At 45.3% G+C, this 27,957-nt stretch overlaps 1 protein-coding gene across 1 annotated transcript; it reads right to left on the minus strand.

Annotated features, from left to right (window-relative positions):
- Positions 1-2,782: 2,782 nt before the first annotated feature.
- On the minus strand, positions 2,783-27,539 carry tspan4b (tetraspanin 4b). The gene is made up of 8 exons (XM_052049795.1): positions 27,249-27,539; positions 21,554-21,623; positions 21,271-21,462; positions 21,070-21,144; positions 15,883-15,978; positions 10,177-10,290; positions 3,733-3,816; positions 2,783-3,258 (listed from the first exon to the last, which is right to left on the minus strand). The coding sequence occupies exons 2-8, from the start codon at positions 21,620-21,622 to the stop codon at positions 3,190-3,192; spliced, it is 699 nt and encodes a 232-aa protein (XP_051905755.1). The 5' UTR covers position 21,623; positions 27,249-27,539; the 3' UTR covers positions 2,783-3,189.
- Positions 27,540-27,957: the final 418 nt, after the last annotated feature.

Here is a 27,957-nt window from a genome sequence, read left to right on the forward strand (position 1 = left end):
TCTGAGTACGTCATCCGTTGGAGCCTTCTCCTTGATGTATTCATGGAGCTTGGATGTTTCATCCTGGACAGTGGCTCTCACACTCACTAGTCCTCGGCCTCCTTCCTTTCGGCTTGCGTACAGTCTCATGGTGCTGGATTTGGGATGGAACCCTCCATGCATGGTTAGGAGCTTTCGGGTCTTAACGTCCGTGGTCTGAATCTCTTCCTTTGGCCACCTTATTATTCCTTCAGGGTATATGATCACTGGCAGGGCATAGCTGTTTATTGCCCGGGTCTTATTCTTGCCATTGAGCTGGCTTCTTAGGACTTGCCTCACTCGCTGGAGGTATTTGGCCGTAGCCGCTTTCCTTGTTGCCAGTTCGAGGTTGCCATTGGCTTGTGGTATACCAAGGTACTTGTAGCTGTCCTCAATGTCTGCAATTGTTCCTTCAGGGAGTGAGACCCCTTCAGTGCGGACTACCTTTCCTCTCTGAGTCACCATCCGACTACATTTCTCAAGCCCGAATGACATCCCGATGTCGCTGCTGTAGATCCTGGTTGTGTGGATCAGGGAATCTACAGTATGTCCCTTTCGCTCTTAGCATACAGCTTTATGTCATCCATGTAGAGGAGGTGGCTGATTGTAGCTCATTTCTGAGGCGGTATCCATAGCCTGTCTTGGTGATTACTTGGCTTAGGGGGTTCAGTCCTATGCAGAACAGCAGTGGGGAGAGTGCATCACCTTGGTATATGCCACATTTGATGGACACTTGGGTAAGTAGCTTGCCATTGGCTTCAAGTGTGGTTTTCCACATCCTCATCGAGTTCGCAACGAAGGCTCTAAGGGTCCTGTTCACCTTATACAACTCCAAGCATTCAGTGATCCATGTATGTGGCATCGAGTCATAGGCTTTCTTGTAATCAAGCCAACTTGTGCACAGGTTGGTACGTCGGGACCTGCAGTCTTGTGCGACTGTTCTGTCAACCAGGAGCTGATGTTTGGCTCCTCTGGTATCCCTACCAATGCCTTTCTGCGCTTCGTTCATGTATTGATTCATGTGTCCACTTATCTTAGCCGCAATGATGCCTGACATGAGCTTCCATGTTGTGGAGAGACAGGTTATTGGCCGATAGTTGGATGGGGCTGCACCCTTCGAGGGATCCTTCATGATCAGGATCATTCGCCCTTCGGTTAGCCATTCTGGGTGAGTCCCATCCCTCAGCAGCTGGTTCATTTGTACTGCTAGGCGCTCATGGAGTGCTGTGAGTCTCTTTAGCCAGTAGGTGTGGACCATGTGGGCCTGGTGCTGTCCAGTTCTTCATATCTGAGACTCTTTCCTGTATGTCTGCCACTGTTATGGTAACTGGGTTCTGTTCAGGGAGGTTGCCGTGCTCCTCTCTCAGGGTCACCAGCCATTGTGCACTGCTGTTATGTGCAACCTCCTTCTCCCATATGCCTTTCCAGTACCTTTCAGTTTCCAGTCTTGGTGGGTCAGCTCTGTTGTTAGGACCCTGCCACTGAGTGTACACTTTCGCAGGTTTTGTTGCGAACAGCCTGTTTATTCGTCTGGCCTCATTCTCTTTCGTGTACCGCTTTAGGCAACTGGACAAGGCTTGGAGCCTTTGTTTGGCAGTTTCGAGTGCTTCAGGTATGGTCATCTGGATGTACCTCTCGGCTATCGGCCCTTTCATCACACCTCTCTGGGCCTCCGTCAATTGGCTCACATCTTTCCGGGCCGCCTTGATCTTAGCTTCCAACCGTCTTTTCCATGGTGGGTAACGTATCTCATGGCTTCCATGGTTGCTCTTATAGCCCAGAGTCTCCAGGATCACTGATGCTGAAGCGTATATCAGCTCATTGGTTTCTGTAATTGTTACGGTAGGGATCACCCTCAGTGCTGCATTCACACTTTCTATGAGACTTTCAGATGGTACTTCACATAGCCGTTGTAATCGGTTTCTAGGTTGCCCAGCTTTCATTCTCGCCATGATCTTAGCTTTCAGGTCAGTTGCTGCCTCGCTCAGCATTTCATTCATTGGGGCTGGCCACCCAATCTCATCATCTGCATTCATTGGGGCTTGCCTCCCAATCTCTTGTATGACCTCCTCCTCTGATCTGGCAGCCTGGTGCCCTTCACCATGTAACCTGCGTTGTACCTCATCAATCTCAAGTTGTGACAGCAGTTGCCGTTTGTGGATGTTGGAACACTGAGCTACTTGTTGTTTCGTGGTCAACCGTGACTGTGGGTTTCGAAGTAACCATTTAGCCCATATTCTCTGCATGTAACCCCTCTGACTAGGGTTGCTTGAGTAGTAGCATTCCAACAGAGCCATGTTATCGCATCTCGCCCATCTCCGCTTTGTTCCAGTAACCCATTTTTCATCAAGGTGCTCTGGTTCCCCAGCACCTGACGCAGACCTTGTTTGGCCGGGCGACGTCCGGCATGTCATTCGTTTTATTGTCTCTCATCATTGTATGAGGTAGGCATTAGCGTGAAGGATCTTGCCCAAGGTCCATCCAGGATCTTGCCTGGATGGTGTTATGTGCTCATTTTTGCCCCAAGCAGGATTCGAACCACCGTCTCCCGTATGCCAAACCGATGCCTTACCAACTGCGCTATCCAGCCGCTATATATATATATATATCACTGAAATAAATTTCCAAATATTTAGCTTTTATGCTCTCTTATAGTCAAAAAGGTTCCCGACCCCTGCTCTAGCGTCAGGACGAATGAAGTTTCTGTTCTACAGTCTAGACCAGAAACTTCATGCAGAGCATTCATGCAAAGAACTCAGAACTCTTTACTTTTTTCCACAATTTATTGTTCTAGCCTTATTCAAAATCTGAATAAATGATTTTTCCGCTAAAAAGGAAACACAAAAAAAAAAACTAATTTAAAAAGAACCCAAAATTTGGATATATTTGTTCCTTTATACAACAATGCCGCAACATAAAACTTGAAAAAAAAGCACACCAAGTTTTCATTACAGTCCTAGTGGTAAAACAAACTGGCATTTAAAAATGTGGATAACTGACTTCATTCTTGTGAGTTTGCTTTTGTGGAAAATGAAATGACTTGCCCCCCCCCCAAGTCATTTTCCAATAACAGGGCACAATGTTACTACTACTGCCGCGTGTGTCAGTTTGGCAGTGGAACCGTAATTTGGCATTTTGAATGGTGCCCCACCATTATCAGCAATCCCACACTCAGTCCAAATACTTCTCAGCACACATGATTTGGCAGTACATCAGCATGGAGAACACCAGGGCCAAGATCTGATGGGAGAAGAGAGTTTGGTATGGTGAAAAAAACGTGATCAAGGCTTTCTTTCAAAATCATAATCTTTTACTTTAAGGCATTAAAATATCCAAGAAGGATAAAATTAAATGTAAACAAATGAGCGAAAACAAAGTAAGTCATAACTATCAGCCACACACTCTAAACCGATTCGCGAATAAACCCGGTCATAATAACATGCTAACATAATTACTTTTCAGAATAGTTCCAAGTAATAAACTTTTCATCCATCTCAGGGTGCTTTGACATTCTACCACCCTTTGATGTCGACTTGAATTGACGTCAAAGTGCCCTCGGGCTTGCATTGTGAACATCACGTGACCAAACCCAAAAACAGGTGAGCTGTGACGTCAACCTGTTTAGACACATGGAACATATTGCAAAGAAAATGTTGGACTTGACTTGTACTTTAAAATTCTCTGCTGTGGAAAAATATGTTTGTCAAGAACTACCTGCACGACGCCAATACACACGCCAAACACCAGAACCGATGGAATGTTATCCAGAAGCCACTGCCTGGCCTTTTGGTAACAAGGCTGCAAAAAAGACACAGGTATGGGACAAGAAGAGAACGTCGTTTAACTCAAGATGTTAAAAACATGTATTTTTAAACAGAACACGTTGTGCTTCTGGAACTGCGGAATGTGTCTGGAATCATTAAAAAAAAGAGTTGTAATGTGAACTTAAAATATTTCCTTATGCAGTACTGCATTGTGTTCTAATTTTGTATTTCATGCCTTTATGACTACAAAGTAAAATGTCAGAACAAACATCACATCTAGTGTATGTAAATTTACAATAAAATAATTTCCTGTAATTTTTTTGCTTTTATCTTTGCCACTTAAGTGTTGTTTGAACTGCAATTGGTGTGACCTCCTCAAGTTTCTTGACCGTCATGTTAATAACGTGTCCACTGGTCCATTTGTACACCAAATTATTTAAGGTATTGTTCATTGTTGCATACAGTTTATGATATTTGCTCCATGTCCTGTAGACTTGGGCCCCCTGTCTCCTTATCTTAAGTCAATAGTCTCAAACTTGGGCCTTAAACTGCACTGTGATTTCAAACTTGACCGGCAAATTGGTGCCGTTGTTAAATCCAGCTTCTTTCACCTTAGACAGCTGGCCAAAGCAAAACGTCTCCTCTCTCATGAACACTTTGAGACAGTAATCCATGCCTTTGTCACATCCCGGCTCAATCACTGCAATTCCCTTTATTTTGGAGTCAGCCAGTCCTCCATTAAGCGCCTTCAGCTGGTCCAGAATGCCCCTGCTCGCCTCTTCACTGGTACTCGTAAGAGGGAGCACATAACTCCTACTCTGGCATCCCTTCACTGGCTCCCCATTCATTTTAGAGTTATTTTCAAGATCCTCCTCTTTGTTTTCAAATCTCTGAATAATCTCGTGCCACCTTACCTCTCTGAGCTCATCCGCCCCTACAGACCTGCCCGGCGCCTCAGGTCTGTGGACCAGTCTTTGCTAGAAGTACCAAGAACTAAACTGAGGCTCAGAGGGGATCGAGCCTTTTCTGTTGCTGGTCGATCTTGGTTTTACTGTTCTGTGCTTTCTACTGTACTGCGATTTATCCATTTGTGTTCATATTGTATTTAATTGAAAGATGGTTGTTGTTTTTTTTTCTCTTTCTCCTTTCTTCTTTCTACATACATTCTTGCTGCTGGAGGCTGTAAATTTCCCCATTGTGGGACGAATAAAGGATATCTTATCTTATCTTATCTACCGTCTTTGTTACCGATTTGTTTTACTGTTTATTGTATATGTTAAATTGCTCCATGTCATCATTGGCATTTCAATCACAGTGTGATCATCTGTTTGTGCCTGACTGGGAGCACCATCTGATATGGCTAAAGAGGCCGATCCAGGAGTGACAGTCCCTTTTGCAGTGGATGCACCTGAACACACAGTTGGAGGGGGGGCGCTTGTTTGTCCTGGCTGTTCTTTCTCTTGACTCTCTTCTGCCGATGCTCTCATCTTCTCCTCCCCTTGGCACAGACCACGTGCCAGTTCTTGTTTCCAGTTTGGGCGGTTCTGGGCCAGTCACTCCCATCCCTTCACATCTACAGTAACTCAACAGCCTTCAAGTCCCTCTTGCAAACATCTTTGAAACGAAGCTGTGGGCGGCCCTGTGTTCTCTTTCCAACTGCGAGTTCTCCATAGAGCAGATCTTTGGGGATCCTACCATCCTCCATCCTGCGGACGTGGCCGAGCCACCGAAGGCAATGCTGACGGAGGAGGGCGTACATGCTGGGGATGTTGGCACGTTCTAAGACGTCTTTGTTGGTGATGAAGTCGGACAACTTGATACCAAGGATTTGCCTGAGGTTTTGCATGTGAAAGCTGTTGAGCCTCTTTTCTTGGCGTGCATACAGGGTCCAGGACTCGCTGCCATACAGTAGGGTGCTCAGAACAAAGGCCCTGAAGACTGCCATCCTGGTGTTGGTCGTCAACTTGCTGTTCTCCCACACGCGTTTGGTGAGCCGGGCAAGAGTTGTGGTGGCTCGGCCGATCCTTCTGTTCAGTTCAGGGTCCAAGTCAAGAGAGTCCGTCATTGTGGAGCCAAGGTAAGTAAACTCCTTGACCACATCCAGCTGGTAGTTGTTAATGGAGATGGTGGGTTGGCTCTCTGTGTCCTGACTCAAGATGTTGGTCTTCCTGAGACTGAGCTTTCTTGAGCTTTCAGAGTTCCCGAAAGCGTGCTTGAGCATGACAACGAAGTAGATGCTGAAGAGGGTCGGAGCAAGTACACATCCCTGCTTAACACCGCTTTTCACTTTGAAAGAGGAAGATGTTACGCCGTCAAACTGGACGACACCCTTCATTCCGGAGTGGAAGGAACGAATGATGCTCAGCAGCCTCCCTGGGCAACCAATCCTGTCAAGGACTTTGAAGAGGCCGTCGCGGCTCACAAGGTCAAAGGCCTTGGTCAGGTCAATGAAGGCAACATACAATGACTGGTTCTGCTCTCTGCATTTCTCCTGGAGCTGGCAGAGCGAGAAAATCATGACAATGGTGGATCGTTCCGACCTGAAGCCACACTGTGATTCGGGGTACACCCTGTCAGCGAGCTTCTGGAGTCTGTTCAGGACCACTCGGGCAAAGAGTTTCCCCATGATGCTCAGTAAGGAGATGCCTCTGTAGTTGTTGCAGTCACTGTTGCGGTCACCTTTGTTCTTGTAGAGGGTGATGATGTTACAGTCACGCATGTCTTCTTGAGGTATCTCACCGTCTTCCCAGCACTGGCCGTGTAGGTTGTGTAAGTGGTGCAGCAGAGGTTCTTTGCCGGTCTTGATCACCTCTGCTGGGATACCGTCAAGGCCAGGAGCTTTCCCGATGGGCAGGCTGTCGATGGCTTTGCTGAGCTCCACAAGGCTTGGTAACTCGTCTAGCTCCTCCATGACGGGCAGTTGCTAAACAGACTCTAGGGTGGCATCGGAGATGGTGGTTTCTTTGCTGTAGAGGTCTGAGGAGTGCTCTACCCACCGCTCCATCTGCTTGCTCTTGTCTGTGATAGTCTCGCCTGTCTTTGTCTTGAGGGGGGCTGTCTTGCTGTGTGGAGGACCTATGGCTTTCTTGATCCCGTCATAGACGCCTCTGATGTTGCTGTTGTCTGCAGCTCGTTGGATGCCATCACAGAGACCCATCCAGTACTTGTTGGCCCAGTGCCTCGCTGTAGCCTGGACTTGACTTCTGGTAGCTCGGAGAGTCCGCACTGTGGATTGGGAGGGATGCTGGTGATGCAAGTGCAGTGCTGTGTGCTTCGCTTCCATCATGTTTGCCTCAAACCAGTCCTGGCTTTTCCTTGTTCTCTTGCCAAAGATGGAATAGGCAATGTCATGGATGGTGTTGCGGAGGAGGTCCCACCTCTGTTCCGCGTTTCCTTCTGGTGGTTTCTTCTCCAGGGCGTCTTTCAGGTGCCGGGGGAGTGCCTCCACCATGTCCACATGGTTTGCCTTGGCTGTGTCAATGCGGGGCTTGCTTGGTGGCTTGGGCAGCTTCTTGGGCTGGAGTCGGATCTTGCAGCAGACCAAAGAGTGGTCTGTGTCGCAGTCAGCGCTGTGGTAGGAGCGTGTGGTGAGAATGCTGCTTAGCTGCTTGCGGCGGGTCAAAATGAGGTCCAGTTGGTGCCAGCGCTGTGAGCGGGGGTGGCGCCACGACATCTTATGCTGCGGTTTGCTCTGGAAGAAGCTGTTGGTGACACACAGGTCTTGAAGTGTGCACAGTTCCAGGAGACGTTGTCTGTTATTTTTCATGTCCCCAAGGGCCGAGGCAACTGGCCCATGATGTGTGGTCGGATCCAATGCGGACGTTGAAGTCCCCAAGAAGAACAAGTTGGTCGGTGGTTGGAACTTTCTGGATGGCTGCCAACAGCTGTTCATAAAACGTGTTTTTCGCCTCCTGCGTGGAGTATAGAGTAGGGGCGTAGATGCTGAACAGGGTGACAGTGCCGACTACTAGTGTGAAGTCGCAAGGTGAGAATCCTCTCAGTCCCTTCTCCACCAGCTCTGTCATGCTCAGCAGGGAGTTCTTGACAGCGAAACCAACGCCGAGCTCTTTGGTCTCATCGGCAGCTTTCCCGCACCAGTAGAAGGTGTAGTCTTTCTCCCAGAGAGATCCAGTTTCAGCGAGGCGGGTTTCATGCAGCGCAGCAATGTCAATGCTGAGTCTCAGCAACTCGTTGTTGATCACTGCTGTCTTGCGGGCATCGCTGATGTCCATTAGGTCTGACGTCAGACCGGTTGTCATTGTCCTGACATTCCATTTTGCAAGTTTTAAAAAGGGCTTGCTCCTTGTTGTGTTTCTTTTGTTGTTTCCTGGTGCATCGGTTTTACAGTCATTTTGAGCTAGCGCATTTAAATGTGCAACTAGAGTTAAGTATAATTTGATAACACGGGTGAAAGGGGGAGGGGGGTTGGGGAGATGGGTGTCTGTTCCGTTGCAATTTTATGCTGATTAAATCTGATAAAAGAAGAAGAAGAAGAAAACCTTTATTAGTCTCACAATGGAGAAATTCACAATTCACAGCAGCAAAGTTATGAAAGTAAGAAGTAGAACAACAAAATATAAGAGCTGCTGGAAAGGCAGCCACTCTCGCGGCGCCATTTTGAAGTCAAAATAACAGAAATAACACAAGACAACACATAGGACACAGACAGTCGTTCAATCTTCACCAATTTTCTGCATACACTTTGTTGTCTGAAGCAGTTCTAGATGAAAGAGGAGAGGATCAAAGTGTCCTTTCTCCAGTGGATCATAGACGTCATGCTGAAAATGTGCACACATCTGCTACAAGCTAAGTTTTGAAAGCAAACACAAAGCTGTAGCATCCATTGACGAAAAGAGATTAGTTCACTTCTCCTGTCCCACGTAATCCGCTTCAAACTCCAAGCCGCAACTCCCAGCTCCAAATCCGCATGCTGATTCTAACATTTCAATGTTTTTTTTTCCCGAGCATGTCGTTTTTCTCTCCACATCATACCAGAAAAGCAACATTCCACAAATTAGCTGTAGTAAGACTTGCTATCTTATCACGATTAGACACTGTACATCCTAGTGACAACTTGTTTGTGCAGTTACAATTGAGTTGAGTGCAATGAGAGGTGTGTGCAGCTTCCAATAGGTCAGTGCTGTCAATACTGTATGTGCTTACAGAAAAGTAACATAGTAGGAATTAGGAGGATTAGTCTCCTCTTCTCTTAACCATGTACAGAGCCCCTAAAGTGACATGGAAGGGAAAAAAAACTTTGCGTTCCCTCGCAAAGATTGCAAGATAATGCAGACGCTCTTTTAAAAATGCGCGTTTGTGTACGTCCAGGTCAGTTTGGCTAACATAGACACTCATGCACGGATTATTGAAGGACAACAAGACTTCAGGGAAAGATTATCATGGAGGAGGACTTGGAAACCGTATTTAAACTCATGAACAGATTTTATGTCTTTGTATTTCAAGCCAATTTCAAAGTAAAAATCCATTAAACTGGCCAATGGGTGAAAACGCTGCATATTTGTTGTTTTCAGTTACCCAGAAGATGACTCCTTGCAAAAAAAAAAAAGAATAAAGTTTGCGTTATCTCGCAATCTTTACAAAGGAACGTAATTTTTTTTCTTCCGTGTCACCTGAGGTTCTTTGGGGCTCCGTACCATTGGCATCTCGTTGTAACTTCTATTTCGTTTTATGCTCTTAGGGTTTTATTTGCATCCATACATATTCATTTTTTATTTTTGAAGAAAACTTAGAGATCAAAATCTTTACATGACAGAGAAATACTGAGATAAATTGTGGATTTCCACATTCCACAAATTTGTTAAAAACAGCTGTCAGACCGAACTCAACAAAAAAATGTGTTCCATAATGTGATTGTAGCAAGAACACGCCAACTCACAGCATACAGCAGTTTTATAGATTTTGAAAGTTCTATTGATCTGTGTTAATAATCCCAAGTAGGAAAGTAAAAATGTCTTGCACAACAGTGAGACATTACAGCAGAACTAAACAGACGTACAATTTGAAGCCTCAGGCATGGCTATAGAATGGATGAATTCCATTAATCCCTTTGATAGAAGTGAGATTTGAACAAAACAGATGTTGACCACCTTCTTGGAATGGATTGTGTTCAACTTTATAGGTTTGACTGGATTGTTCTGTGTTTTAGTTACAGAATGAACATTTTGTTGTGCTAAAGAAGACCACGACTATAAACTATTTGGAAAATACCAACTCAAAGGGTCATTTGGAATGATCTTTTATGCGGTCTAACGGCTGATTGACGGCAAGTTGAAGGCATAGCGTATTCTGTTCAACCAGCACAATGCATTTTATTGACACTATACTAAACTTGTTAGGCTCCACTGCCGTGTAAATGAGCAAGCATGAAACTAACCTCACTCCATCCATCAGTGCATTGGTCAATCCCGACGGAGCAGCAGGACGAAGGCAGGGTTCCATTGAGTACTTCATACCAGTCGGTTTTATTCGTCACGCCGCAACATTTGAACTGGGAGAGGAGTAGAATAACGCTCAAAAACATGACTCATGTGTATCGAGTGGTACCTTGTGGTTTAAAAGGTTCAAAAGTTTGACAACTTGGAAACAAATGTTGAAAAATATGGCGCTAGAATCGTCATCATACATGACCTGATACCAAGCCAACCAGTGCAGCAAAAGACTAGGCTTATTTTAAAATAAAGGCACATCTTTTTGTAAAGAGAGTGTACCGTAATTGCTTTTGAGTGATAAATGATAGAATGATTGAAGTGAATGTGAAAACTTTATTTCACTTTTGGCCAGTACAGTTTTATGATGGGTGCAGTTATGGGTCTATTAATATAAGTGATCTCAATGGTAAATTTTATATTGAAATATGATTTAATCGTAGCTCAACTAGCATTATGTACTTTGAAGTATCACTTCTATCTACTTTTCAAAGGTATACAGTGATCCATCGCTACTTTGTGATTCACTTACTGCGGAATCAGTGCAGCACGAATTTTTCACAAATATTTATTTTTTTTAAAAAGCGAAAATGCCGCAAAAGGTCTGTGAGAGGCAACAAAAGTTAGCAAAACAACAGCGATACATACAACATGTATATTTCATGTTTATGTTGACTGTATTTTGTTATTTTACACTAACCTAACCAAACAAACATCTTATACATGTTATACATATACATATATACAGTATACACATATACATATATATACAGATACATATACATGTAAATTTCCTCAGTGTGGGACAAATGAAATGAAATCTTATCTTATATTAGTATATAGCATAAAGGATGTTAACATTTACTTCTACATGCATGTATACCATTAAATTCAGCCGTATAAATATATATACCGGTACTCATACACGTGTACATCTGCCTGTACAGGGAGGGGTACCTATTCACGGATTTTCCTCTTTCACGGGGGGTTCTGGTCCCCATTAACTGCGATAAGCGAAGGATCACTGTATTGGGGACATCAGAAATCCGTCAAGAAAATAGCTGTGAACAAGAATTTGGTCATACTACGCCAACATAAACTTACATCGCATGAGTTAAACTAAGTGAGGACTGGTGAGGGACTTAAGCAGGTAACTTCATTGTAATTTTTGTCCCGATGAAATTGACCAGGTTTTGGGGTACAGCAACTTGATCAACAGTCTTGGTTATTTAATGTGACAAGGAAATAAAACTCTCATTCAGACTGATGATGTAATCTGATGGAGGGTAACCTTCGCCAGAAGTGTATCAACACATTTCTTGATATTAGCCATGGATTTTGTGCCAGGACTTAAAGTCAACTCCAACATTTTCTAAACAATATGTTCTTTGCACTTTCACGAGTCTAAAAACTGCATTCTGGTTGTTATTGCACTCATAGAATATGAGTTCAGCAGCAAAATCCACTAGTTTTTATCCATCTCAAGGGGCAGCCATTTTGCCACTGTAATTGACTGAAAAATGACCTCACAGTTGCTCAGGGCTCCAATAATGACCAATCGTGGTTCACCTGTTTTCTGAAGCTGAGCCATGATTGATCGTCACCTGAACCCTTAGATGTCATTTTCAGTTGACAGAGAATGGCAAAAATGCCCCCCCCCCCCAACCAAGATGGACAAAAACAGGTGGATTCTACTGCGCAACTCATATATTCCACAAACACAACGTGAATCACAGTGCTGTGTTTACACCAGTGGGACTTCAAAGAACATATTTTTGTCAAGAAATGTTTGGGGTTGATTTTCGCTTCAAAGAGCAACAGCTGGACTCAGACGACGAGTACAACAACTGAGTTTGATGTGACAGAATGAGAGAACATGATTTTATGACTTACCGGTATATGGGAACAATAGTTCCAAAATTAAATAAACAGTGAAATAATTCAAGAGCAAAATAATTGCCTGTACAGGTACAGTATATTGAAATAAACAAACAAACAAACAAACAAATAATAACTAAATATATGTATTAAAATAATTACAAATAATAATTACAGTCCGAGGATGAAGCGGTTCTGAAGATGAATGAATGAACTACAGTCTACATGTTGAAATATAAAAAAAATCCTCATCTCACCCTTCGGGTGGTGTCCGTCCCTCATTCAGCTCGGGTCCTCTACCAGAGGCCAGGAAGCTTGAGGGTTCTGCGCAGTATCCTTGCTGTTCCCAGCACTGCACATTTCTGGACTGAGATGTCCGATGTTGTTCCCGGGATCTGTTGCAACCACTCATCTAGTTTGGGGGTCACTGCCCCGAGTGCTCCGACCACCACAGGCACGACTGTCACCTTTACCTTCCAGGCTCTCTCCAGCTCCTCTCTGAGCCCTTGGTATTTCTCGAGTTTCTCATGTTCCTTCTTCCTGATGTTTCCATCACTTGGGACTGCTACATCCACTACAACGGCTTTCCTCTGCCCTTTATCTATGATCACGATATCTGGTTGGTTCGCCATTACCATCTTGTCAGTCTGGATCTGGAAGTCCCACAGGATCTTCGCTCTGTCATTCTCCACCACCTTCGGAGGTGTTTCCCATTTTGACCTTGGGGTTTCCAGTCCATACTCCGCACAGATGTTTCGGTAGACTATGCCAGCCACCTGGTTATGGCGTTCCATGTAGGCTTTCCCTGCCAGCATCTTACACCCTGCAGTTATGTGTTGGATCGTCTCAGGTGCCTCTTTGCACAACGAGCGGAGATGGGCGAGATGCGATAACATTATATATATATATATATATATATATATAGCGGCTGGATAGCTCAGTTGGTAAGGCATACGGGAGACGGTGGTTCGAATCCTGCTTGGGGCAAAAATGAGCACATAACACCATCCAGTGTGGGTCCTTGGGCAAGATCCTTCACGCTAATGCCTACCTCATACAATGATGAGAGACCATAAAACGAATGACATGCCGGCTCAGACGTCGCCCGGCCAAACAAGGTCTGCGTCAGGTGCTGGGGAACCAGAGCACCTTGATGAAAAATGGGCTACTGGAACAAAGCGGAGATGGGCGAGAGGCGATAACATGGCTCTGTTGGAATGCTACTACTCAAGCAACCCTTGTCAGAGGGGTTACATGCAGAGAATGTGGGCTAAATGGTTACTTCGAAACCCACAGTCACGGTTGACCACGAAACAACTAGTAGCTCAGTGTTCCAACATCCACAAACGGCAACTGCTGTCACAACTTGAGATTGATGAGGTACAACGCAGGTTCCATGCCGAAGTGCCCCAGGATGCCAGATCAGAGGAGGAGGTCATACAAGAGATTGGGAGGCAAGCCCCAATGAATGCAGATGATGAGATTGGGTGGCCAGCCACAATGAATGAAATGCTGAGCGAGGCAGCAACTGACCTGAAAGCTAAGATCATGGCGAGAATGAAAGCTGGGCAACCTAGAAACCGATTACAACGGCTATGTGAAGTACCATCTGAAAGTCTCATAGAAAGTGTGAATGCAGCACTGAGGGCGATCCCTACCGTAACGATCACAGAAACCAATGAGCTGATATACGCTTCAGCATCAGTGATCCTGGAGACTCTGGGCTATAAGAGCAACCATGGAAGCCATGAGATACGTTACCCACCATGGAAAAGACGGTTGGAGGCTAAGATCAAGGCGGCCCGGAAAGATGTGAGTCAATTGACGGAGGCCCAGAGAGGTGTGATGAAAAGGCCGATACCCGAGAGGTACATCCAGATGACCATACCTGAAGCACTCGAAACTGCCAAACAAAGGCTCCAAGCCTTGTCCAGTCGCCTAAAGCGGTACACGAAAGAGAATGAGGCCAGACGAACAAACAGGCTGTTCGCAACACAAACTGCGAAAGTGTACGCTCAGTGGCAGGGTCCTACCAACAGAGCCGACCCACCAAGACTGGAAACTGAAAGGTACTGGAAAGGCATATGGGAGAAGGAGGTTGCACAATGGCTGGTGACCCTGAGAGAGGAGCACAGCAACCTCCCTGAACAGAACCCAGTTTCCATAACAGTGGCAGACATACAGGAAAGAGTCTCAGATATGAAGAACTGGACACCAGGCCCAGACATGGTCCACACCTACTGGCTAAAGACACTCACAGCACTCCATGAGCGCCTAGCAGCACAAATGAACCAGCTGCTGAGCGATGGGACTCACCCTGGATGGCTAACCGAAGGGCAAACGATCCTGATCATGAAGGATCCCTCAAAGCATGCAGTCCCATCCAACATCCCAGTCCCATCCAAGACTGCAGGTCCCGACATACCAACCTGTGCACAGCCTGGATTGATTACAAGAAAGCCTATGATTCGATGCCAAATACATGGATCACTGAATGCTTGGAGTTAAAGGTAAACAGGACCCTAAGAGCCTTTGTTGCGAACTCGATGAGGATGTGAAAAACCACACTTGAAGCCAATGGCAAGCCACTTACCCAAGTGTCCATGAAATGTGGCATATACCAAGGTGATGCACTCTCCCCACTGCTGTTCTGTATAGGACTGAACCCTCTAAGGCAAGTAATCACCAAGACAGGCTCGTGAGTGTGAGAGCCACTGTCCAGGATGAAACATCCAAGCTCAATGAATACATCAAGGAGAAAGCTCCAACGGATGACGTACTCAGGGAATGTCTCAGACAATCGGGAACAGAGGATGAGGCGCTGGAAGAGGGACCATCATGGGAGGACAACTCCTACACGGGATGTACCACCGGACCATAACTGAAGTGGCTGATCTTAAGAAGTCCTATCAGTGGCTAGAGAGGGCTAGCCTGAAGGACAGCACAGAGGCACTCATCCTGGCTGCTCAGGAGCAGGCCCTGAGTACCAGAGCCATTGAGGCCCAGATATACCACACCAGATAAGACCCAAGGTGTAGGTTGTGGAAAGAGGCACCTGAGACGATCCAACAAATAACTGCAGGGTGTAAGATGCTGGCAAGGAAAGCCTACATGGAACGCCATAACCAGGTGGCTGGCATCGTCTACCGAAAAATCTGTGGGGAGTATGGATTGGAAACCCCAAGGTCAAAATGGGAAACACCTCCGAAGGTGGTGGAGAATGACAGAGCAAAGATCCTGTGGGACTTGAAGATCCAGACTGACAAGAGGATAATGGCGAACCAGCCAGATATCGTGATCATAGATAAAGGAGCCTGGAAGGTAAAAGTGACAGTCGTGCCTGTGGTGGTCGTAGCACTCGAGGCAGTGACCCCCAAACTAGATGAGTGGTTGCAACAGATCCCGGGAACCACATCGGACATCTCAGTCCAGAAATGCGCAGTGCTGGGAACAGCAAGGATACTGCGCAGAACCCTCAAGCTACCTGGCCTCTGGTAGGGGACCCGAGCTGAATGAGGGACGGACACCACCCAAGGGGTGAGACGAGGATTTTTTTTTTTATAGAGAGAGACAGAGAGAGAGAGAGAGAGAGAGAAAGTTAAAAAAAAATACAGAAATAAATTAATGATGATTTATTTAACCATGACCTAACCATAACCATTTATTTATTTAATTTAGGCACAATTGGGACACACTCCTGCTTCTTCTGTAATGTTAATAGAACGGTAGCGTTTTTTTTTTTTTTTTTTTTTGGTTTGCTTGTTTTCTATACTTACCATTTTTTGGACATTATCCCAAGATTTTTTCAACCCAACTTCTGATTCATAACTTTTCATCCCCTCCTTTAATTCACCTTGTGCTTTGGAATCCAGCTGAAAAAAGCAGAGGGAAAGGGATCAAATGTATTTATTCATTCATTCATTTATCTTTTTTTTTTTTTTTTTTTTACTGTGGTTCATAAACAAACCACAAAACGGTGGGTGAGAAAAGATATTGTATGCCTACAATATCTACACAGGATAATTCCCTCCAGGGTCACTGTAAAAAGAACCCGGTCTCAAGTTAATTATACGCAGTCAACAGTTAGAGCCAAAACAATCTCAAGTCAGCCGCACTAAAATCAGCCATGTGAACTGCTATAAATAACTGTACAGAGGGACAACTCTCCTTGGATCTGATCAACCTTTCCAAATAAATGTTGATTAACCCTTTCATGCACCCTGAAACCTGATAACATGATAAGCTGTCCACTGTAGTAACCGCTGTCCTTGAAAGGGTTAAATTATTCTTACTTTGTCCACCAAAAATGTCAATTAGTCATGAGATGTTACTTCGACCTTATTCTCTTTGCTGAAAATGAAGTTAGGATTCCTTGAACTCCATGATTTCTGGACTAAAAATCCAATTATTAAAAGGAAGTGATGAAACAAAACACACATTTCACGTTTTTTTAAAATATTGTTTATGTGACTTGCATTTTGTGATTGTAAAATATGAGCAATGGGGACAAGAATGTACATTAGAGAATACATTTGTATGAGGCTGTTTGACAATCGAGAAGAGATCAAGCAATATTTGTGTTACACAAATATTTAATGGGTTTGCTGTATTTTGCAATCAAAAATGCAAACAAAAACAACAACATAAACCTTTCTGTCTAAGTATCTATTCAAGGAAAAAAAAGCAAAGAAATGTCCTCCAAGTTGTCAAGTGAGACAACAAATGCATCTCAGAGGCTTTACAATATCAGGATTTTGGAGCTCATTGTCATGATCTGATTTCGGTTGATTTTGGTTTTGATACGATTTTAGTTAAAAAAAAATCATATTTTGATTTTTGTGTTCTTTGTCCAAAGTCTGCCTCATTACGTATTGTGTCCACTTGTGCTTGTCATCCTGGTCTTTTGGGTTTTTTTTCCCAGTCAGCTCATTGAGCTACTTGTGTCTTGTCTAGGGGCCTCTTCTGAAAGTCCAATCTCCTAACGTTTATGCCACTTGTCCTTCATGATTTTTTGGATTACATCATCAGGTCAAGGAGAGATGAAAAGGGGATTCCTTTCCAATTTAGGAAAGGAGAACACTGCTTCAAATAAACTACTGACGTAAGTCTCGAACTTGCGGGCTTCAGGTGCAAAATACTGGCTGAACAACATAATGAAAAAGATAGTTACTAATTGTTGTTTCGGTGAAGGATCACTCATGATGTTTTTCATTGATTTTGGTATTGCCCATTCTCTAACAATGCAAAAAACAAAAACTTTTCTTACCTTTTTTTGGGGGGAAAATATGACATTCAACATTCAATACATGGAAAATGGGAAGGGGCGGTGATTGGTGTAAGGCCCCCACACCCAACATCTCCCTCAATATTGGGAATTTATTTATTTATTCTTTAATGCTGAGAAACCTTGGATAAAAACCTGCCGTGAATAAAATTGTGCATGTGTGTTTGAAAATAAACAACAATGGATAGTGTAGCACAGATATATCCATCCATTTTCCGAACCACTTGATCCTCACTAGGGTTGCGGGGGCTGCTGGAGCCTATCCCAGCTGTCTTCGGGCAGTAGGCGGGGGACACCCTGAATCGGTTGCCAGCCAATTGCAGGGCACACAGAGACGAGCAACCATCCACGCTCACGTTCACACTTAGGGACAATTTAAAGTGTTCAATCAGCCTGCCATGCACGTTTTTGGAATGTGGGAGGAAACCGGAGTACCCAGAGAAAATCCACACAGAACCAGGGAGAACATGCAAACTCCACACAGGGAGCTGCAATTGAACCTCTGAACATATATACCTCTGCACTGTGAAGTCGATGTGCTAACCACTGGACCACCGGGACGCCTTTTTTTCGATATACATATATAGATATAAAAAAACAAATCCTCGTCTCACCCCTCGGGTGGTGTCTGTCCCTCATTCAGCTCGGGTCCTCTACCAGAGGCCAGGAAGCTTGAGGGTTCTGCGCAGTATCCTTGCTGTTCCCAGCACAGCACATTTCTGGACTGAGATGTCCGATGTTGTTCCCGGGATCAGTTGCAACCACTCATCTAGTTTGGGGATCACTGCCCCGAGTGCTCCGACCACTACAGGCACGACGGTCACCTTTACCTTCCAGGCTCTCTCCAGCTCCTCTCTGAGCCCTTGGTATTATATATATATAATATTCCTCGTCTCACCCCTCGGATGGTGGCCGTCCCTTATTCAGCTCGGGTCCTCTACCAGAGGCCTCTACCACACTCCATGTTGTGGAGAGACAGGTTATTGGCCGATAGTTGAATGGGACTGCACCCTTTGAGGGATCCTTCATGATCAGGATCGTTCGCCCTTCGGTTAGCCATCCTGGGTGAGTCCCATCCCTCAGCAGCTGGTTCATTTGTGCTGCTAGGCGCTCATGGAGTGCTGTGAGTTTCTTTAGCCAGTAGGTGTGGACCATGTCCGGTCCTGGTGCTGTCCAGTTCTTCATATCTGAGACTCTTTCCTGTATGTCTGCCACTGTAATGGTAACTCGGTTCTGTTCAGGGAGGTTTCTGTGCTCCTCTCTCAGGGTCACCAGCTATTGTGCACTGCTGTTATGTGCAACCTCCTTCTCCCATATGCCTTTCCAGTACCTTTTAGTTTGCAGTCTTGGTGGGTCAGCTCTGTTGTTAGGACCCTGCCACTGAGCGTACACTTTTGCAGGTTGTGTTGCGAACAGCCTGTTTATTCGTCTGGGCTCATTCTCTTTCGTGTACCGCTTTAGGCGGCTGGACAAGGCTTGGAGCCTTTGTTTGGGAGTTTCGAGTGCTTCAGGTATGGTCATCTGGATGTACCTTTCGGATATCGGCCTTTTCATCACACCTCTCTGGGCCTACGTCAATTGGCTCACATCTTTTCGAGCTGCCTTTACAAACTGAGCTATCCAGCCGCTATATATATATATATCAAATCAAGAAGTCCTATCAGTGGTTAGAGAGGGCTGGCCTGAAGGACAGCACAGAGGCACTCATCCTGGCTGCTCAGGAGCAGGCCTTGAGCACCAGAGCCATCGAGGCCCAAATATACCACACCAGACAAGACCCAAGGTGTAGGTTGTGCAAAGAGGCACCTGAGACGATCCAACACATAACTGCAGGGTGTAAGATGCTGGCAGGGAAAGCCTACATGGAACGCCATAACCAGGTGGCTGGCATAGTCTACCGAAACATCTGTGCGGAGTACGGACTGGAAACCCCAAGGTCAAAATGGGAAACACCTCCGAAGGTGGTGGAGAATGACAGAGCGAAGATCCTGTGGGACTTCCAGATCCAGACTGACAAGATGGTAATGGCGAACCAACCAGATATCATGATCATAGATAAAGGGCAGAGGAAAGCCGTTGTAGTGGATGTAGCGGTCCCAAGTGATGGAAACATCAGGAAGAAGGAACATGAGAAACTCGAGAAATACCAAGGGCTCAGAGAGGAGCTGGAGAGAGCCTGGAAGGTAAAGGTGACAGTCGTGCCTGTGGTGGTCGGAGCACTCGGGGCAGTGACCCCCAAACTAGATGAATGGTTGCAACAGATCCCTGGAACAACATCGGACATCTCAGTCCAGAAATGTGCAGTGCTGGGAACAGCAAGGATACTGCGCAGAACCCTCAAGCTTCCTGGCCTCTGGTAGAGGACCCGAGCTGAATGAGGGACGGACACCACCCGAGGGGGTGAGATGAGGATTTTATATATATATATATATATATATATATATATATATATATATATATATATATATATATATATATATATATTCATTCATTCATTCATTCATATTCCTAACCGCTTGATCCTCATTAGGGTCGCGGGGGGTGCTGGAGCCTATCCCAGCTGTCTCCGGGCAGTAGGCGGGGGACACCCTGAATCGGTTGCCAGCCAATCGCAGGGCACACAGAGACGAACAACCATTCGCACTCACACTCACACCTCGGGACAATTTAGAGTGTTCAATCAGCCTGCCATGCATATTTTTGGAATGTGGGAGGAAACCGGAGCACCCGGAGAAAACCCACGCAGGCCCGGGGAGAACATGCAAACTCCACACAGGGAGGCCGGAGCTGGAATCGAACCCGGTACCTCTGCACTGTGAAGCCGACGTGCTAACCACTGGACTACCGGGCCGCCCTATATATATATATATATATATATATATATATATATATATATATATATATATATATATATATATATATACACACACACACACACACACACACACACTCACACCGGTATGTTGGAGAATGACAGAGCGAAGATCCTGTGGGACTTCCAGATCCAGACTGACAAGATGGTAATGGCGAACCAACCAGATATCGTGATCATAGATAAAGGGCAGAGGAAAGCCGTTGTAGTGGATGTAGCGGTCCCAAATGATGGAAACATCAGAAAGAAGGAACACGAGAAACTCGAGAAATACCAGGGGCTCAGAGAGGAGCTGGAGAGAGCCTGAAAGGTAAAGGTGACAGTCGTGCCTGTGGTGGTCGGAGCATTCGGGGCAGTAACCCCCAAACTTAATGAGTGGTTGCAACAGACCCCGGGAACAACATCGGACATCTCAGTCCAGAAATGTGCAGTGCTGGGAACAGGAAGGATACTGCGAAGAACCCTCAAGCTTCCTGGCCTCTGGTAGAGGACCCGAGCTGAATGAGGGACGGACACCACCCGATGGGGGGTGAGACGATGATTTTTTTTATATATCGGTATGTAAACACATTTAAAACATAATTATATTTGAATGAATCGATCACTAAATCTAACCAAACAATTATCATTACAGAAGTTGCTCGTCATTTGTGTAAATAACTGTTTCAATGTTCAACTCCTTACTTTTTTAAGAACACTTTTTCCTCACTCCATTTCCTACTGACTGCCAATGCAAACAGCCAGTCCCTCAGTCTACTGGACAGTGTCAGTAAAAACTGAAAAAAGTGTGTGTGAAAGTGAGCTCACCTGATCTCGAAAGATATGTATGACCAGTATGAGAGCAACTTCTGTCAGGACAAGGATCAACAGGATCACAAAGAACTGCAATAAAGGAGAGGCGTTCAGTTAGAAACCCATTTCATTATAATAAATCGCATCAGCATACTGACATTGTCAGCATGACCATGAGGGAGTGGGACAGTGCTGAAACTGCATATGTGGTCCTACCACGAACAACAGCCAGCGTTGCTCCTTAAGAGCCCCGAGACAGCCGAGAAAGCCCGTTACCATGGTGATTCCGCCAGCGACCAGCAGCAAGTTGGCTGCCGAGAGTGACGGGAAGGATAGAGGAAGAGATGAAAACTCGGACTGGGTGAAGGACAGCCAGACTCCAACACCAAACAATCCACATCCTCCCAGCTGTTTCAAAGATACAGTAGCATCAACTGTGCAATCTAAGTAGATTCCGTTGAAATAGTACTATCAGGGATTCAGATCTCCTCAAACTCACCCAGAAGATGAGGTTAAAAACAAACATCACATATTTGATGCAGCACAAACATTTGCGAGATGCTGACATCCTGCAGAAAGAAAATAAGAGTCAACAGAAGAACCAAAATCTTATCATCTCCAATACCACCTATTTTACTCGCGGGAAAGATTTTTCAACTCAGATGAACTGAAATTGCTCTAAATGCTCTTGAGGGTCAGTCAAGTGAAGGGAAGGACAGTGTCTTTTACACCTTTTGCATGCTGTGGTATGATTGATTTTATATATATGTGTGTGTGTGCGTGTGCGTGTGTGTGTGCGTGTGAAAATGAGTAACTTTTCTGAAACATTGTAAAGTGTAGCTTTGAAATTTAATGATATTGTAAAAGAAAATACAATACAATAAAATTAAAATACAATAGAATAAAATTATCATAGGTGTCAAACTCAGGTCCTGGAGGGCCGCTGTCCTGCATGTTTTCCAAGTCTCCCTGTTGCAGCACACCTCATTCAAATGATCAGATCGTCAGCAAGCTCTGCGGAAGCCTGACATTCAACCTGTTCATTTGAATCTGGTGTGCTTCAACAGGGAGACTTGGAAAACATGCAGGACAGTGGCCTTCCAGGACCTGAGTTTGACACCCATGCGTTAAATAGTCTGCAATTGCAGCTTGCGATCAGAGCTGTTGCAATGTAGCTTTTATTTTATTTCATTGTTAATATTATTTTTATTATTATATCAGTCAAAGTTCATTTTGTGTACTGTTCACCGATGGCACTCGCAAAGAATGGCAATCTGGAGGGCCAAGTGAAGCATTTTAAAACGTGAGCTACGAGAGTTAACACATTGCAAAAGTGTCTCCGAGTCAGGTCTCGATGAAGGTGGGCAGTGATTACCTTTTTACAAACTCAAAATCCCTTGTGTCTACTTTATTTTTCTGTTTCATTCATCTTATGGGCCGTAATGGCTGTTGCTCATCATGGCATGCGTGTGTTAAGTGTGTGCATATGCGCGCATGCGTGGTAACGCGTCAATCTCGGGAGGCTGGTTGATCGAAAAGTAGATCTTAGGTCAAAAAAGTTTGGGCACCCCTACAATAGAGGCACTCAAGTAGAGTTATTTTATGTTTTGTTTCCTAAAGGTTTTTTTTTGTTTGTATTTAGTTCTCTTTTTTAGTTTGCATTAATTTAAATTTGTTTTTTAGTTCCTTTTGTTTTTTGTTTTTTTTTTCCATTTTTTTAGTTCCAATGAACCATGAACATACTAAATTATATTCTTTCTGTACAATTTGCATTGACAATGTAACGGAAAATAGAACACATCTCAATGGCAGTTGAGAAAATAATGGTTATGAATATCCATCCATTCATTTTCCGAACCGCTTGATCCTCACTAGCGTCGCGGAGGGTGCTGGACCCTATCCCAGCCGTCTTCGGGCAGTAGACGGGGGACACCCGGAATCAGTTGCCAGCCAATCGCAGGGCACACAGAGACGAACAACCATCCACACCCACACTCACACCTAAGGACAATTTAGAGTGTCCAATCAGCCTGCCAAGCATCTTTTTGGAATGTGGGAGGAAACCGGAGCACCCGGAGAAAACCCACTCAAGCCCGGGGAGAACATGCAAACTCCACACAGGGAGGCCGGAGCGGGAATCGAACCTGGTACCTCTGCACTGCGAAGCCGACGTGCTAACCACTGGAGTACCGGGCCGCCCTGGTCACGAATACGAGGTACCAATTCAGTTTCATTATTTTTGTGAATTTGTTCCTCACACCCCCCTTTCGTGGAACGAGAGGACTAGGCCACCTGTGAGTGCCCTGGAAAAGGGGAGAGGCTGACGGAAACACCCGCTGAATGTCAAGAACAATAAGAACGATACATGGTTTCACATCAGAGTCTTCAATAATACCAGAATAAGTTGCTCGATTTGTCGCCCATCGCTTTTTTAAGAGTCGCTAGAGGGGTCTGAAAAATCGCTAAAAATAGCGAGAAAGTCTCTAATTGTGTTTCCTTGACATGGTTACATAGTGAGACATTTCCTTATCTTCACGAGATGGTTTGTACAGCCCCACCACAGAGCAACAACCTCGTGCCAGGATGAAGATGTGCACAGCTTTTGTCCATGCATCCGTTTGTTTGTGAATGTGAACCTGAAAGGTCTTCAGTCTGATGACTGACCTCATACAGGAAGTCAAATTGCTGACAGGAAGGAAGCTCCCTTCCCTCCTCAATAGACCTAATTATACTACTGCGGGCATTTCCCGTGGCCGCACCAAACCTGTGACACAGAGGAGTGCCCATCAGCTAACAATTACTGGTGCATAGTAACAACATGACATAATTTGTGCTCTGTTTGTTTCAACAGCAATACGCTGCTTTGTTCATAAGGTATCACAATCACATCCCAATTTGTATTTTGAAATGTGTTTGTTGAATCAGTTTATTGTAGGTTTCAAATATATGCAAGATTCTTTATGAAAAAATCGTTCCATAATCCATCCTTTTTACGATCCGCTTTTTCCTCACAAGGGTCGTGGGGCGTGCTGGCTTCAGGCAGTAGGTGGGGGACACCCTGAACCAGTTGCCAGCCAATCGCAGGGCACACAGAAACAATCAACCATCTGCACGCACACTCACACCCAGGGACAATTTTGAGCGTTCACTCAGACTGCCATGCATGTTTTTGGAATGTGGGAGGAAAGTCACTGACTACACTGAAAAACAATGAGCTACTAGTTGTTTCGTGGTCAACCGTGACTGTGGGTTTCGAAGTAACCATTTATCCCACATTCTCTGCATGTAACCCCTATGACTAGGGTTGCTTGAGTAGTAGCATTCCAACAGAGCCATGTTATCGCCCATTTTTCATCAAGGTGCTCTGGTTCCCCAGCACCTGACGCAGACCTTGTTTGGCCGGGCAACGTCTGAGCTGGCATGTCATTCACTTATATATATATACTAGCTGGTTCGCCGCCCTCCGGGCGGCTCATCAGCTAGTTCCTGCGGAAGGCTGGTAAGGTGGTGGTTCGCCGCCCTCTGGATGGCTCATCAGCTAGTTCCTGCGGAAGGCTGGTAAGGTGGGCCTTCGGCCCACAAAAGTGTTGTTGCTTGGTTCAACTTTTTGTTCATCTTCATTGCTTATCGCGAAAATAAAGAGATGTTTAGCTCTACTAAATAACTAACAATTTCATTGCAATGCTTGTGGGTAGACAACATTTTTTCGCTAAGATGCCCGCGCGATCGTAGTGAGCCACTGCCTGAGCGGCGCATTGGCGGCGCGCAGCGGCGGGGTGAAGTAGGTACGTTTTGAAAAGGGACAGACGGAAGGACAGACCGCGTGCGGGACGACGCGCAATATATATATATATATAGATAGATATATAGGGCAAGATCCTTCACGCTAATGCCTACCTCATACAATGATGAGAGACAATAAAGTGAATGCCATGCCAGCCATATGCCATATATATATATATATATATATATATATATATATCCATCCATTATCTACCGCTTATCCGGGGCCGGGTCGCGGGGGCAACAGCTTTAGCAGGGAAGCCCAGACTTCCCTCTCCCTAGCTACTTCTTCCAGCTCTCCCCGGGGGATCCCGAGTCGTTCCCAGGCAAGCTGGGTGACATAGTCTCTCCAGCGTGTCCTGGGTCTTCCTCAGGGTCTCCTCCCGGTGGGACATGACCGGAACACCTCACCGGAGAGGCGCTCAGGAGGCATCCGAATCAGATGCCCAAGCCACCTCATCTGGCTTCTCTCGATGTGGAGGAGAAGCGGCTCGACTCTGATCCCCTCCCGGATGACTGAGCTTCTCACCTTATCTCTAAGGGAGAGCCCGGACACCCTGCGGAGAAAACTCATTTCAGCCGCTTGTATCCGGGATCTCGTTCTTTCGGTCACGACCCATAGCTCGTGACCATAGGTGAGGGTTGGGATGTAGATCGACCGATAAATTGAGAGCTTCGCCCTTTGGCTCAGCTCCTTCTTCACCACGACAGACCGATACAACGTCCGCATCACAGCAGACGCTGCACCGATCCGCCTGTCGATCTCTCGCTCCCTCCTGCCCTCACTCGTGAACAAGACCCCAAGATACTTAAACTCCTCCACTTGGGGCAAGATCTCCCCCCCCCCGACCCGGAGGGGGCACTCCACCCTTTTCCGACTAAGGACCATGGTTTCAGATTTGGAGGTGCTGATCTTCATCCCAACCGCTTCACACTCGGCTGCGAAACGCTCCAGTGAGAGTTGGAGAGCCCCGTTTGAAGGAGCCAACAGCACCACATCATCTGCAAAAAGCAGGGATGTAATACTGAGGCCCCCAAAACGGACCCCCTCAACGCTTCGGCTGCGCCTAGAAATTCTGTCCATAAAGGTTATGAACAGAATCGGCGACAAAGGACAGCCTTGGCGGAGTCCTAACCCCACTGGAAACGATTCCGACTTACTGCCGGCAATGCGAACCAAACTCTGACATCGGTGGTATAGTGACCGAACAGCCCGTATCAGGGGGTTCTGTACCCCATACCCACGAAGCACCCCCCACAGAACTCCCCGAGGGACACGGTCAAACGCCTTCTCCAAGTCCACAAAACACATGTAGACTGGTTGGGCGAATTCCCACATACCCTCAAGGACCCTGCTAAGGGTGTAGAGCTGGTCCACTGTTCCACGGCCGGGACGAAAACCACACTGCTCCTCCTCAATCTGAGGCTCGACTTCCTGACGGATCCTCCTCTCCAGCACCCCTGAATAGACCTTACCAGGGAGGCTGAGGAGTGTGATCCCTCTGTAGTTGGAACACACCCTCCGGTCCCCCTTTTTAAAAAGAGGGACTACCACCCCGGTCTGCCAATCCAGAGGCACTCTCCCTGTTGACCACGCGATGTTGCAGAGGCGTGTCAATCAGGACAGCCCCACAACATCCAGAGCCTTGAGGAACTCCAGGCTATATATATATATATATATATAAGCGGCACACACATTTGATTTGAAATAGAACATGATCAGGCAATACGTGATGTGTTTGTTTTAGTAACTGTCTTTATATTTTCTATCCTTTTAAATACACAATAATGGCTAATTTGGTTGTGCCTGGTTCCATGCCTCGGCCACCACATTTATCTCAATTCTGCTTTATAGCTAAGAAGGAATGGGCACAAATGTCCACACAACAAACTTTAATGCATTGCAAATCAGAAACCTTTTATTCAAAGATGTTGTTGAACATGTAGGCGTTATTGATTGCATGTAACAAAAAGGCTGGGAAATACAAAAATAATTAACAGTAGTAAAGAAAGATATAACATTTCAAGCTATTTTTTGGGAGGGGGGACTTTTCCAGAACTCAAACTTACTTAATCATTTATTAAAATGAAATAATACTTCTTTTTTTTGATAGGTATTTTGTACTAATTTAAACGCCTACGGTTCCAGAGCCACTGCTTCCCTTATGACGTTTCATTTTAAAACTTTATTGTGATGAATTCATTTCAGGGGTGCTGTTGAATGTATAAAAGACACAGTTGAAACACTTGACATTTGTGTAAATTATGTGACCATAGTTATGGTGAACATAATTATGGTGCACAACTTTTTCAGTGTCAGTGAAAAAAAAATGGTGTTCATGCTATTTTCATGATATGCGATTAAAAAATGCTGAACAGATTTAGAATCTGTGCAGTACATCTGAGTTTACCTTGAGGATGTGTTTCCGTCCTGCCTGTTGTTGCTGTTATGGTCCGTTTTGTATTCCCAAACTTGCAAATCCCTTTGTTTTCCTCTTCCTTTCCAGGTCCTCTTCAGGAGGAGAATCGTTTCAACATTTCAAGAAGCCTTCTTCACTGTTCTCCGCTGTGCTTCTCTTCCCCCATTTTGGTTGTCTTCTTTCCTGATTCTCAACCTTTTGACTTCATGTATTTTTCCATCTGGGAAACTTAACTCTAGTTTCAAAAGTTTCCAGATGTCTGAGTTTGGTCCGTCCCATAGGTGCTCCTCCCCTCTCCATTCTTTCCATGTTGCAACCCCCTGCTCCCCCCCAACCCCTTTCAGGCCACTACATCCGCATTTTCTTTGTTCCATTTTAGCGATCACTCTGATAAAATGTTAATTTTAATTCTGTTAATGCAGTTGCACTTGAAACTATTCAACAGTCAATGTTAATTAGTTTTTATTTGTAAAATGTACAAACTTTCAATAGCTGGCCATTTGAATAAGTAGTAAAAAAAATATTGTGCTCCTGAGAATATTGTTTCGTTCCTTCATTGCAATTTCACACACACACACACACACACACACACACACACACACACACACACACACACACACACACACACACACAGTAGCTGAGCGAGGAAGGCTGTTGTCAGCATATTCTACCCATGCCAAATGGGACTCCTTGTAGAGGG

Source organism: Hippocampus zosterae, chromosome 17 (assembly GCF_025434085.1).
Source record: "Hippocampus zosterae strain Florida chromosome 17, ASM2543408v3, whole genome shotgun sequence".
NCBI classification, from domain to species: domain Eukaryota; kingdom Metazoa; phylum Chordata; class Actinopteri; order Syngnathiformes; family Syngnathidae; genus Hippocampus; species Hippocampus zosterae.